This window comes from Podarcis erhardii (genome assembly GCF_964252035.2).
Source record: "Podarcis erhardii genome assembly, chromosome: 7".
In the NCBI taxonomy this organism is placed as follows: Eukaryota; Metazoa; Chordata; class Lepidosauria; order Squamata; family Lacertidae; genus Podarcis; species Podarcis erhardii.
The window spans coordinates 67,063,904-67,078,691 of record NC_138511.1 but is presented as its reverse complement, the minus strand read 5'-3'; the positions used below and the strand labels follow the sequence as shown (position 1 = coordinate 67,078,691).

Genomic DNA, 14,788 nt, shown 5'->3' with positions numbered 1-14,788 from the left:
TCTATCTTGCATTCCAATTCAACATCAGAACGTATTCTGTCACTTAAGAATTAACAGCTAACATCAAAACCTAGAGGAAGTCCACAGTGTGTAGTCCAGCCTTTCCCAACCCCATGCCCGCCACCAAACTTTTTGGACTACAACTCTTATTTGCCACAGCCATGAACAACATGGCTGGTGGTCAGAGCTGATGGATGCTGTAGCTCAAAGTATCTAGAGGGCTTCAGATTGAATAAGGCTGATCTAGAGTCAAATAAGATACAGTTTCGGAAGAACTATGGATGAGAAGGGAAACCACTCATTACAAGAAGCAATATTTCCTAAAAGAAGTGGTGGTAACACTGAACATGTTATCATATCAGAAAACATGAATCTACTCTGCAACTTTCATTAGTTCAGAAGGAGGGGAGAAACACACACTGTATTCTGTTACATATATTAAATATAACTTTTTATTGAACTGTTGTGCGTCAACTTCCCTCTTCAGAAAGTAATCTAATAAATCCTAGAAATATTTAAAACACGCAGTTTCTGCCATCCATTTAACCTCTTCTGCATTTTGCTCATGCAACTGCATATTTGAGAGTATTCAGAGCTCTGAAAGCCAAATAGCACTCCAGCACAAGCAGAAGTAACAAATTCTAGGTCAGCAGCTCAAACTCTCCTTTGAGCCTGCTGGGGGCAGTCTCTTGAGGAGAGACCTGGCACTGGGCCAATGCACTAAACAGCTTTCCCAAACACTATGAAAAGGCTGTCCTTTCAGGAACAGGGAAGAGCTATACATATGAAGTCATTAGCCTACTAATTATTCTCAATGAGACACAGAAGATACAGCAACAGCCATAAATAGTTAGCAGTATGTATGATCCTTTACATCTCCAGCTACAGCACTGCTTGGCACCAACAGTGAATTGGACCACCACTAAAACTTGAATCCCACAGCCTTATCACACTCAGACTAAAACTAAAAGAATATTGATAAATGACTGATAAATGGCTAGAGGACACAGAGTATAGAAGCAATAGATGACCAAGATTTGATGGTAGAATATGGTTTCTCTCTTCTGCAGAGTATCAGGGCAGCTTTGTTGACTTCATCTTCTACTGGTTGGTTTCATAGCAGCAATAAATCTAAACTGACACCAAAATGTCCATACCTATAACATAGTAACTAACACAGTAACAAGTTCCACTAGAGTAGAGCAGGTGTTGATGTGTAATGAAGTAAGAGAATTTACCACATATAATCTGTAAATTTCAGGCATAATTCTACAGCCCAAGTAAATATTTGATTTATATTCTGGTATGGTAGAGGGTGTCATTTTCAGAATTCCACATTATTATTTTTAATCCATCTCCAACAAGTCCCCCCTGCTGCAACTGGGTGCCCAAATGTTGTTGGCTTTAATAAATACATGGTCCTATTTTTTATTTCCAACGAGAACATGTGCTATGCATATTAAGCACCTTGCAGTGCTTCCAATAACTTAAACCCAAGCCATTTATGAAATGGGACCTTTGACTCACCGGCAAGCTAGAGGGTCTGGACTGAAGATTCAAATTCACATCATCTTGCCCTTTACTGGAAGCCATTGAGGCAGCCGATGATGCCTGGGACCCAAATGAGTCTTGTGATAACTCCTGAAATGCAAGAGATCAATCCAATGAACAAAAGATAAGAGATCTTGGAAATGGAAAAAGAATCCCTATTTTATCCTCACCCTGGCCCACAGCATTAGCCCTGTTCTATCAACACACACTGTTCTAATCAACTGCCCCATATGATGTCTCTAGTTTCAATGGTGTGGAGTCTGAATCATGAAAGGGCGGGGGTCGCAGAGCCAGGATCCCAGACCCCTTTGAATGCGGTGCAGCTGCTCCTTGTTTTCGCCAGGAGCAGGCTTCTCTCCCTCCTCTCTCTTCCTGTGAGACTAAAAAAACCCTACTCATAATGGGAGGGGGAGGCAGAACAGGGAAGAAGTCTAGGCCAGGATGATTGTGCCTGTCAGCTCCTGAAGGGCCCATTAACAGGCATGAGAAAGTCACATCCATTAATCTGCCACCTTTTGTCTCTGGCCCCACCCATCATTGGCATGCAGTTCCCTATGAGAGAATGTGGGCCTTGGGAGGGGAAAAAGGGTTACCCACCCTGATGTAGCCCCAAAGGATGGAGATGGAAATGAACACCCACCCACGCAAGCCCCTTGCTGGATATCCCAGACGTGCAGGGCCTCTTGGGTAGCTGTTCCCCTCTCTGTGTCTCTGGCAAAGAGATGGGGGTAATGCATAGGCTGGCAGCCCCCACAAGCACTCTGCCATTTCTTGTGCTTAGAAACAAAATAGGTACTCAGACAGTTAGCTCCCCATTAGCCCTTCTCCCTCTCCCTGCCAATGAGGCAAATTTCAGGCAGCACTGCTGCCCACATCTTTCTATACCTATGGCCTTAAGCTGAAAGCATAGAAAGTCTTAAAGAAGACCACTGCCTCAGTAATGCATCACGGAGAAAAAAATGCTATGCTGAGGCATTATCCATGCCCAGTTCTGCCTATGTCTTCCAAGGTCAGCAGGCAAGGTGCTACAGGAACTGCCATGACTTAAACAAGCTGCACACAGGGAAGGGGTTCAAAGCTCCTTAGGCTGCTATTTCATTTCCCTTCAATATAGTTTTACAGAGGCCAAAGAAAATACCCTCATTGCTGGTCTCAATCCCATCATTAATTACCTCTCCCCACTGTCCTTCATACTTGTTCCTGGCCTAAAAGTTGAGAAGGGAATTCTCTTTACACTTTTAAGGTGCTTGGCACATGGATTCTAGCTTTGATCTATTCTCCATCCAGTTGCTTAAATACACATTTTGTATTACCCTGTCCTATATTTGATAGCCACTCTGTGATATATTAGTTAGTGTGTCAGACTAGCACTGGGGAGGTGATGGTTCAAATCTCCAAACCCCACCCTACCCCAACTTTGAAGACCATTGTGGCCTTGGGCCAGTCACTATCTCTCAGTCTAACCTGTTATCATGGGGTGGGGAAGAAAGAAGAGACACACACCTCCTTGACCTCTTTGGAGGAAAGGAAGGATGTAAAATGTAGCAGAAGTATCTAATTCAGGTCACTTATGTGCTGTGGCTTCCCACCTACTTGGCAACTCCCTGTTTTGCGGTCACAGACAGGCAAAAGAAGGTTCTTTTTATTGAACTTCCTGGTGGGCAGCTGTGGATGGCTAATGAGAATATTCAGCTTGCCGGGTCACAAGTTGTGCATGCCTGACCCAATTTGTATTTACGAGCCAACAACACTTTATGATTTTCCACACCTGAGTGGTCACTTGCTCCCGAACAGCGCTGCAATTATCCTTATTTCTTCCTTTAAAAGCATAAAGAACCTTACCCAAGGTGTAAAAGGCTACAGCACAACCAAATCAGTTAGTGTCACTGTGTAATTTTTCCAAGAGACACAAAACTGCTTTGTGCTGGCACTTGCCATCCAAGAACAGGTCTGCAGCAGCACCTGGAAGAAGTCTTACCTGTGGAGGTGGGAAGCGCTGCTGAGAATATGCCGACTGCTGCTGCGACTGAGATTGAGGGTAAGATGCAGACTGTTGAGAAAGCGCCGAGGTAGCAGACTGCTGAGCTTGCTGCTGCTGGTAGGGTGACTGTGACTGCTGCTGGGAGTAGGGAGGCTGACTCTGTGGATGCTGCTGGGCAGCCGCTGACTGCTGAGGATACGGAGATGGAGACTGCTGATGTGGTGGCTGCGACTGCTGCTGGGAGTATGGGGGCTGGGATGACTGGAGCTGCGGAGGCTGAGACTGAGTTTGCTGTTGCTGATAAGAAGGCTGGGCGTGAGGGGTCTGAGATGGCGGCTGTTGGGCATAAGAAGGCTGCTGCTGCTGCTGGGGATGAGGACTCTGCTGGTTGTAATAGGGAGTCTGGCTCTGCTGCCCATATCCACTAGGTCCCTGCTGTCCATAAGGAGGGATCTATGCAAGGAAAAAAGAGAAAATGTAGGTGGAGACAGGGGCGTAGGAAGGGGGGGCGCCCTGGGTGCCATCGTGGAGGGGGGTGACAAATTATCAAGGAACAATTACTGCCCTACTAGGGTGGTTCATAAAAAACTTTTTTTGAAAATGCCTGCTCCAAGGTCTTATCTTACTACGCTAGGGATTATATAGTTATATATGAAATTTCAGGCATATCAGTTAATATCTTGACCCTCCTCCACAAAAATAGCTGTTTACTTGGCCATTCTCCTATGTCATGAAGGCTGAAATTTCAATTTAGTGGAGCAGGGTCAAGATATTAACTGATATGCATGAAATTTCAGATATAGCTATATAATCCCTTGTTTAGTAAGATAAGACCTTTGGATCAGGCATTTTCAAAAAAAAGTTTTTTTATGAACTGCCCTACCCTCCGCTGGGCTTCCCAGGTCCTGGAAAGTCAGCCTATAGAACAACAGTGGTAACAATAGATTGAAGACAAGTAAATATTTTTTTTTGGGGGGGGTGTCCCAGAGCCCTAGTGCCACCATCTCAAAGAGGATAAAATGGGCGGACTTTGGTACTCTTTTGTCCTGCCCTCCCCCAATGTCTTTCTCTCTATCTGAGCTGGCTCCCTGTCTGTTACGTTACATGCGGGGAAACCTGTGTGGAGTTCCTCTCTGTGTAAAGTCTTCAAGCTGTTCCTGCACGCGCCTGACAAATCTGCCCCATTGTCAAAATTTATCTTTTCCCCCACCTCCAGTCTCCGTCGCTGTGTGTCCTGGCTAAGGGGGAAAAACAGAACACGGATGGCCATCGGTCAGGGATGGTCTAGTTGAGATTCCTGCATTGCCCCAGGGGTTTGGCTAGATGACCCTCAGGGTCCCTTCCAACTCTACAATTCTCTGGTGCAGGCTTGTGCAGAGTTTAAGGTACAAGTTGGATGCAAGGGGTGCACAGGACTGCAGCCCATCTTATGCATCATCAGCTTGGGAATGTCCCACTAATCATGATGAGACTAGATTGCTGCTGTGCAGTCCTGTTTTTTAAATAAATGTTTTCCTTTTTAGATAATACAGAGCATGGTGAAATCACAATAAATAAAACCTCCCCTTCAGTAGTTTCAAGCACTACTACAGGTTCCAAATAATATCTGTACTGCATTGCTTACTGTGACAGCACCTGCACTTTGGAACTCCGCGCATATTGCAATAAAGCACGTGCCTTTGCTAGACTCTTTTTGGGCACCTGCTAAAAGCATTCTTCTTTAGGCAAGCATACCTAGATGCTTAGGAAGTTGAAGTAATTTTAATCTTAATATTTTAGCTTTTGTGTATTCTAAAGTAGGATTGTTAATGTTTCTTGATTTTACTGCTGTGTTTTTTGTTTTGTTTTTTGGTAAACCACTTTGCAGGTTTTTTAAAATACATTTTATTAAATAAATAAACAAACAATAAATATAAATATAAATAAAATAACACAAGCTTTAACACAATCCATCCTATAGATTTAAGTATTTGTCCACAGTTACCTGTTATCAGAGGCCCAGAATCCACATTCCTTTGTAAGAAAATATGAAATAATGTAAAGCCATTTTTGGATGGAAAAAATAAAAAATGGGTGGGTTGACAAGAAATTTCCCACACCGGGTACTACCTGACCTTCCTACGCCTCTGGGTGGAGATCCAAACAAAGTGTAAAGATGCAGCCAGAAAATCTAATGCTACCCGAAGGTTTAGGATTCTGTAAAGAACCTCTTTGCTGTTGCAGCTGGTTAAAGTATACTCAACAATAAATAGCACACACTTTTTTGCTTATCTTGTGGCAACACTTCATCACACAAGAACTTCAGGCATTATTGCCCATTACACTGGCATTTGGCCACTACACACAAACATTAATTCTATGCATTTCAGATTTTTAACATCAATCCGCAATTCACTTCTCCTTACCTGCTGTGCATAAGAGACGGTGCCCATTGCAGTTTGTGTCCTGCTTAGAGTTCCCATTGGGTATCTCTGGGGAGTCTGAGGCCCGTACGGCTGTCCTGGATATCCGTGGCCCTGCTGTTGCCCTGACTGAGGTCCCTGCTGTTGTGAGTATGGGTTGTTTCCTCCATAAGGCTGAGGTCTCATCTTCCCCATCTGATCCATTGGGCTGGATGGCTAGGAAAGAAAATTGTAAGATTTGTTTTAAATAGCAATTTGATATTTTGTAACTATATAAATGTTACAGTCTTACTCATGAAAGGCAGACTCATCAGTAAAAAACAACAACATATAGACCAGGCAAAAGTCAAATACATTTCACTTAAAGTTGCCAACATATAAAATTATCCATGAAGAAAATGAAAATTCTCAGTCAACTAAGGCATAGGCATCATATTGTAGGTCACTACACAGTCCAAGGAAACTTCACCCCTCTATTCCCCTCTATTCCAAAATTTTATAGATGTTATTAGCATTAAATACCAGTAGACAAGTGCCTACAAGTTAAACAGCTTTTAGGAGAACAGATTAACACTCATTACTTTCCTCACATTTGAGTTCAAATATAGTTAATATGATGCCAAGTAGTTTGACAAAAAACAAAGCTTCAATTTCCAAAGCACCCAAAATGCCATATTTATATAAGTGTCATTGATATTCTTTTCTTGAGGCAGACATGCGTCTACTTTCTGAGTGTTAACCATGTTTATCTTGACTTTAAAAAAGTGGGACCACCTCTGCCAACCCTCTCTTGTTTTTGTTCTGCCTGAAAAAGCAGTATGTAATATTGAAATCCATATACACCAGCAAGTTCTGGTTTGAAAGGGCCACGGGTCTGAAAGACTCCCAAATAGTAAAAGGTTTGGGTTTGTAATCACAGTAATAAAACATGGTGCCCCCTCCACAAATCTTTCATTACAGCCCACCGTTTTGTACCAGTTACCCTATTTTCAAAAATTCCACTTAAACTTTGAATTGGGTATTTATCAGTGAATGTTGATGTGAGGAACAGCTGCCAGAGTTGAATACAGGGAACGATATTATACAAGAGACAGAAGCTGTTACTGGCAGGAAAAAAAGTGATACTGGCTCATTTGCAAGAATACATCAGGATAAATAAGGAAATACCAAACCCTGACTGAAAAGCGCTGGAGATTCTCTTCTGGACTGACACAGGGGAAATCCTTTCAAAAGGAAACCACAGGAATAGATTATCATGATTGCACTTCAAAAGCTGAAGGTCCTTCCACAGACATACATAACAGAGAAAGCGCTACTCCTTGATCATTGAAACCCCAACCCCCTGCTTGCAACTCACCTACATTCAAAGAAATGAGAAGCAATCTCAAAATTGCCAATTCCATAGCACTTTTCCCAAAACCCACATCTGTACAAAGTGAGAAGCCTGATCACCACACAGATATTTACAGTTACTCTCCTTGCACTTTTATTTTGAATAGACAATTAGCAATACAACAGACTTCAATAGCTACTGGCCTAATTGGTCCCAATTCAGAATTCTCACCTCCAAACAGCAGCAGTATCAAATACAATAGCTTTCCTACAAGGGTATTACTAAAGCAGTACTGTAGAGAATGTAATTAACCTATGAAATGCCACTTTGCTCTCACTTACAAGAGGGTCTAAATACTTTAGAAGCAGAATTAACACCTTCCCCCAATAATGCACTCTAAAACATGTAAACGGAGCAGGAGCAGTGTACTGCAAGTTATTTCTGTGTGAAGAGCAACTCTTCCCCAAAATTTCTTAGTCCAACTTTATGACAATTAAACATACATGAGGTAACTGGAAATCTGATTTAAAACCACATAGCATATTCATTCCCCATTTGCGGTGACCTGCTCATACACAAATACCACTATGCATAGGATTGAAATCTTTTGAAACATGTGTTAGCAGTGACAGGCAAAGAGCTTAAAGATTCTGTTCTTTGGCCCTCTTTGAGCAAGACCCACACCTTCCCAATTCCCACCTCTCTCACCACCTACCTAGACCAGGGCTCCTCAAACTTTTTAAACAGGGAGCCAGTTCTCTGTCCCTCAGACACTGTTGGGGGCTAGACTAAAGAGGTGCCAGAAACATGCTCTTTTTCATGTATTTATTTTTTTAAAAAAAACACCTTTTTTCAAAATAATAGCCAGGATAGACACACAACAGGTGCTATCAGTAATAATATAAGTTACCTATACCTCACCTTTATACTTCATTTCTTCTGGGTTATTTTTGACCACTATTTACATGGAGATTCCCTTGTACAATAAACTGTTGTGATTGAGACTTCTCTTCTTGCTAATTCTATCTGCATTTGTTGCCTGTGTTTTTGGTGCTTCCCTAACTTTTAAGGCTGCCAAGCCGCTGCATGAGACCCGTGTGCACAACAGGCCGCGAGGCACTGCTCCTGCATGGAGCCGGCCTGAGGGGAAGGGAGGAAGGTAAGGGCTGGCATGGAAGGGGCTCCTTCACCGCCGTCCCACCCTCTGGTGGCTTAAAGGGGCAGCATGCCATTATCAAGCAGCCAGAGCCGGTGGTAGCAACCATGTTACCAGGGCTTTGTTACACACGCACACTTTTACCTCAGGGCTCTTCTCGATTGGCCACTTCCGAGCCTCGGGCCTTGAGGCAGGCCAGGTTCAGGACCCTGGTGGGCCGGATCTGGCCCTCAGACCGTAGTATGAGGGCCCCTGGCCTAGACCCAAGGATAGTCAGTTGCTTCCTGGCTAAATGAAATATGTTTCAGCCACAGAACTAACAATGCTGTCAACTTTTCAGGGATCAGAAAACAATTGTTTCCTGGATAAAGAAAGCTTGCTATGACAGTGCCATAAATCTAGTTTCTGATAGCAAAAGAAAGCAGGGAGGCCCTTTTGTTCAAGGTTATTATAAAATTTCATGTCCTCACTGTTTACGATTTCCCCCATCATGTATCTATATACCTGAAATTCAGGGTAATTTGCTTTTGTGCATTTGATGAATCGAAGAATTTTAGAGTTGAAAGGGATCCCAAGGGCAATGTAGTCCAACCCACTGTAATGCAGGAATTACAGCTAAAGAATCATTGACGGATGTATTCCAACCTCATTTAAAAACCTCTGATGGAGAGTCCACACCTTCCAGGATAGTCCATTTCATGGTCAAACAGCTCTTACTGTGAGAAAGTTCTTCCTAATGTTTAATCAGAATCACCTTTGTTGCATTTGAATCAACTGCTTCGGGTTCTACTCTTGGAAGTCCACAAAATCTTATGCCATAATAAATTTGTTGAGTCTTTTAAGGTGTACAAGACCCTTCTTTGTTCTTGCTACAAGAGCGTAACACAGCTATCCCTCTGGAAATTGTTACAAGGCTATCATAGTTAATTGTAGAAATGAAGGCAAAAGACAAAGGACTTTTTTAAAAAAGACTGTATATGTGTTGAGCAGAAGTAGAAATCAGATTCCTTGGATTATGGAGAAAATGAAAACCCCACCTTAGGTTTGGAATTCATTCCTGACCAGATTTGTCATCTGATTTATTATAATAATAATAAAAAAGTCTTGCTGGCTCTTTAACGGAGAGAAGCCCTAATTGATTCCCACAGTAATTAACCTGCATTTTACCTCAGAGTGTGCTAGTTAAGGAAGTCAGCACAGCTATTTATAACTCATCTCAAATTGAGGGCAGACTGCCTAAAATCTAACACATCCCAGCTGTACTCCTGTTTGAACTGGGGCCAAGGGAATTTTTTAAAGCAATCTTGGCACTGAATGAATGACACCAACACTATGAGAGCACGAGTGGTTGTGTTGTGGTGACGTAGCAGCGGAGGTGGAATGGGAAGGGGGGCAGTGTACTGTAATCCCTCTCCAGAGTGCTCTTAGTTCATAGGCCCCAACCCTCCGTCCCTGTACAGTAAAGCCAGGAACCACCCACTGAGAGCTAAACACAGGAAATGTGTTTTCCTCAAATGTCTTGAAGTGAGAAGCACATGGCTAATCTGCATAAAAGCAAAGCCACACCACCCCCGCCAAGAAGGTTAGCGCTGGCTCGTAATCTCTGACCAGGAGGCTGGCTGCTGGAGAGAACTTGGACCTGTGCCTGATAACCCAGAAAGAGTGGAGAGAACAGATGGGTAAGGACCCCAGCAGCAACAGCAACGGGTCATGTGACTCTCCACATGGCCTTGAAAGCACAAACTATTGTTTGGCCAACGGAGCTGCTGTACAAAAGACAGCAAAAATGCTTCCTATGCAGTTCAAGGAGAAGCAGCAGCTGCTCCAGTGGCGGCTTCTATTGGACCCTGCCACACTCAAGCTAGCTAGCAGAGAGGACAGAGACCACTGAACCCCTGGGACTTGGAAGCCACCAAACAGACGAAAGCTCTCACCAACAAAACACATATTTAATGCAGCTGGGCAAATGCACAGATGCAGCCTCCATCAGCTCCCCACAGCTGAACGCAGATGGGATCACGGGCCAAAGAAAGAAATTAGTTTTCTGTTCCATGTTAGGGGGGGTGTTGTCTTCCCTGTGCTGTAAACACCACACTATTTCAAGTCAACAAAGGCACTCTCCTGAGATGTGGAAAACTGACCAGGCAAAGTTTTAGGTAAACATTGCTGAGTTTAAATATGAAAATAGCTTTAATCAGGGGAGTTATTGTTTCAGCAAAGGGCTACTAGCTCTTTGTTTTTAGGAGCAATTTCATAGTTTCAGCATTAGCTGAAATGTTGGTGGCATTCAGATGTACAGTGGTACCTCGGTTTTCGAACGTAATCAGTTCCAGAAGACCATTTGGCTTCCGAAACATTTGAAAATTGAGGCGCAAAGGACCGTCTGCAATTTCCATTGAGGAAATCGGAAACATGCAGCGGAAGCCATTCGACTTCCGAGGTGCATTCGAAAATGGAAGCACTTACCTCTGGGTTTTCGGCACTGAAAACCAAAACATTTGGCTTCTGAGACACTCAAAACCAAGGTACCTCTGTAACACTTTTAGAATATGCTACAGCAAGCCTTAGGCCTGCATGCTCCCCCCTCCCTGCTTTTTTCTTCAGCATGGCCATGATATCAGAAGCTTCTACAGTGGTACCTCAGGTTAAGAACTTAATTCGTTCTGGAGGTCTGTTCTTAATCTGAAACTGTTCTTAACCTGAGGTACCACTTTACCTAATGGGGCCTCCCGCTGCCGCACGATTTCTGTTCTCATCCTGAAGCAAAGTTCTTAACCCGAGGCACTATTTCTGGGTTAGCAGAGTCTGTAACCCGAGGTACCAGTGTACTTTCCTTTCAGATTAACCATTGTTTAGTGTTACAACCCTAATCACGAGTTTATGAAGCTTCTTTGTTTCAACAAGACGTAGTTAAGATTAACCACAGTTTGTCCAAATTTGATCATCTTGACAAATTAAGATTAATCTAAAAACAGAAGTGAAAGCTTCCAAACTTCTCATCTGATCACACTGAAGGGGGGGGGTGCAGGAGAAAGCACAAACCTAAGTCTCATGCTGACTCACCTGTCTAAACACTAGTCTATGGTATATCACTATATCCGAGTGAGTTCATGAAGAGTCATGCTTCTAGGAAAGGCACATGTATTTTTGCCTGGCTCTAAAACCTCTCTCACTTAGCTGCAACAAATATAGTACTGAGTAGCAAGGGGCTATATCAGCTTAGGTAAAGGTAAAGGCACCCCTGACCATTAGGTCCAGTCATGGCCGACTCTGGGGTTGCGGCGCTCATCTCGCTTTATTGGCCGAGGGAGCCGGCGTACAGATTCTGGGTCATGTGGCCAGCATGACTAAGCCGCTTCTAGCAAACCAGAGCAGCGCACGGAAACGCCGTTTACCTTCCCACCAGAGCGGTACCTATTTATCTATTTGCACTTTGACGTGCTTTCGAACTGCTAGGTTGGCAGGAGCAGGGTCCGAGCAACGGGAGCTCACCCTGTCACGGGGATTCGAACCGCCGACCTTCTGATCGGCAAGTCCTAGGCTCTGTGGTTTAACCCACAGCGCCTTAACCCTTGCTAAAGGCACTACTTGCTGAAGGTATCTCTAGTTAAATCAAGTTGTTCCCCAACAATTCTTTATATTGCTCTGTGAGATCAGGAACTGTTTATTTGGAATTTCCCAAAGAGGACCATATACATGCAGGAAGAACCAATGTTAGAAACTGGGATAGAAAAGCTGGGAGCCAAAACAGAATGTTTAGTTGTCTGGGGGGGGGGGGTAGGCAACACTTTTTATTTATTATTTTTATAAGCATGAATTAATATACAGTTCACCTAAGTGACACATTTTATTTTGGTGTTTACAATAAAATATTGGTACCATACTTCAGTTTTCAAAACACTTTCTTTATTGTTAACTCCTTAACACATAGTCTATCCTTAAGATATATGTTGATGCTTCCCATCACATACATTTCAGTAATCCTTGAGTGTCAGCCAGGCACAAAAAATGGCACCGACTTTTTGAGGTGCTCGCAAATGGTGAGTCTTTAGGCACAAAATGAGCCTGGGGCTATGCTAATTTCGAACCCTGGGAAGGACACATCAAATTCCAATGAAGAGACAATACATCCTTTAAAAAATATTTTCCCATAGCAGAATCCTCAAGCGGAAGATCCCTCCAGAGTCTGGCAGACACAAGTCAGATGTGGGTCAAGGTAACCTCTTAAGATTCATGGCTGAGGTTTCAAACCAAGTCTAACACACTCCTCCTTCAATCCACTTCTAGCCATTCTGAAGACTGGAGAAGGGACCCACATAAGAATATTGGGGGGGGGGGAGGCATGGCTTTGTTTTTTGCAGTCTTCAGATGAGGACTAGACCATATGGAAAATGAACAAGATTTCACCTGGATTTATACTCAGGGTGTGATGACAGTACGGGGGGAAGGGGGCCACTGGAGGAATCTACAGTACATCCAATTTATCCAAGAAAGTAACTTAATTAAAATGTTATAGAAGATGTCATTAGTGTCTTGTGCAGCCTACACTGCAGCTTTTTAAAATTGTTGTTAGTACAGAATCAGGAAATTGTAGTTATTCCAGATTAATATGCCCAAAATACAAAGCTATGGGTTTGGGGTACTCCTTTTATTTGATGCTCTTTTTGAATGATTAATTGCCTCCATTTTCAAAAGGCCAAAAAAGACACTTGAAATAACCCACAGGAATTAAAACAGCAGCAAAAAAAGTGGGAAAACACCACATTATGCTTTTTGAATTTTATTGTGCTGACAATATACACAATTCATTTTCAGCTTTCTGAACTTGTAAAAAAAGGGTGCCTAGACATTCCCTTGCGGAGCCAGTAACTAGGTTCTAGGTTTATGGGGCCATTTGGTGAATAGCTTTTATTTCTGGGTTTCTATCGCTGCTTTCCATATGGCTGCTTAGCATGTATGTCTTTATATGTATGAACTTGTAGCCAATTGGTTCCTGTGGTAACTGGAAGCCCTAACACTTTAGACCCACCCAAATCCCATCTTCGGGTTAATCTCACAACTATAAGTATTTTCAAGTTTTCGTGTTTGTCACAAAGCCTTAAGTTGTGTCCACCCAGCACCGCCTATATGTGAAAGACTAACCACAGCTCGCAAGTATTAATTGGCAACATTGCTAGTATTGCACTGCAGTGGCAGACTTTGGGCTTTCAAATTTCAGCAGCGCCCTGTGCAATGCCAAATTCTGGCACCCCCATACCTCTCACCTTCTGTTCTAAGGCATTGTTGTGGGGGGGGGCTGTAGCAGCCTTTTGGCTCAGTGCAGGTGAACCAGTCATGCTCCCCTAAATCTGCCTATGTGCACTGCACCTATGAGAACATAGGAAGGATCTGTTGGATCAAGCCAGCGGCCCATTAAGTCCAGTATTCTGTTCTCAGAGGAGTCAACCAGTTAAATATGGGAAGCTCACAAGCAGGACTTGAGCACAACAGCACTCTCCCTTCCTGTGGCTTCCAGCAACAGGTATTCAAAGCATACGACCTCCAAAAGTGGAAGTAGCTACAAGCAACTCTTGCCAAGGTGGGCACTTGTAAAATTGTATAACTTCCAAGCCATGCTACCAGTACCACTTGTCTATAGCAGCGCTTGTAGGACAAATAGGCAAGACTAGGTAGAATTAACTGAGTGTAAGCTTATTGGGGGAGACCTCTCTTTTGTTACTGTGAAAAGCACCACACACATTAACTAGGCATATAATACTTGGCCATGCTCAGTAGGCATTCCCTTCAAACAAACTGAGCCAAGCCATGCCAGCCACAGTTCTATTTATTGTATGCAGGGATACAGCTTCACACAACTATGAAATGCGGGTGGGATTTCTCCAGATAGTAGCACTGGAAAGTAGACAATGATTCCGTAGTATTTCTCAATCAGGGATGGGTCTGCCTATTTCCATCCCATGTCACTTTCACAGTTGATCACCACTAATTCCACTTTGCCTGTTTCTATATTATTTTTAATAATAATAATAATAACCCACATTTATATGTGTTTTGATTGTATCTGTACTTCAAAATATGCATTGGGCAGAGAATGGTGTCACAATATTTGAAGTTGTGTAAAATTCAGTGGGCAGCTAGGTAAATCTACACATTGATCCAGCATCTCTACTGTCAGAAGTAGCACGAGTTCTTTGAAGGATTAATAGAAGTGACAGTATAATATCTAAATATTGGGTGACAGGAAGAAAAGAACAAGAACCAAATATACTTCAGATACAGTATAGGTTAGAAATATGAAGAGGTCATAAATACCAGGGCTATTTTCACACCAAACCCCAATTTTAAAGGTCTTAATTAAGTTTTAT

General features: G+C 43.0%; 1 protein-coding gene across 5 annotated transcripts in view; it reads right to left on the bottom strand.

The window, feature by feature from the left end:
* ARID1A (AT-rich interaction domain 1A) overlaps window positions 1-14,788 on the bottom strand; it is a 126,380-nt gene that overhangs the window by 52,522 nt on the left and 59,070 nt on the right. For all 5 annotated transcript variants that reach the window (XM_081868623.1, XM_081868625.1, XM_081868624.1 and 2 more), the window contains 3 exons: window positions 5,938-6,150; window positions 3,530-3,985; window positions 1,528-1,641 (listed from right to left, as the gene is read on the bottom strand). In XM_081868623.1, coding sequence (XP_081724749.1) covers window positions 1,528-1,641; window positions 3,530-3,985; window positions 5,938-6,138 — 771 coding nt within the window. In that variant the 5' untranslated portion in view covers window positions 6,139-6,150. The remainder of the gene's footprint in view (window positions 1-1,527; window positions 1,642-3,529; window positions 3,986-5,937; window positions 6,151-14,788) is intronic.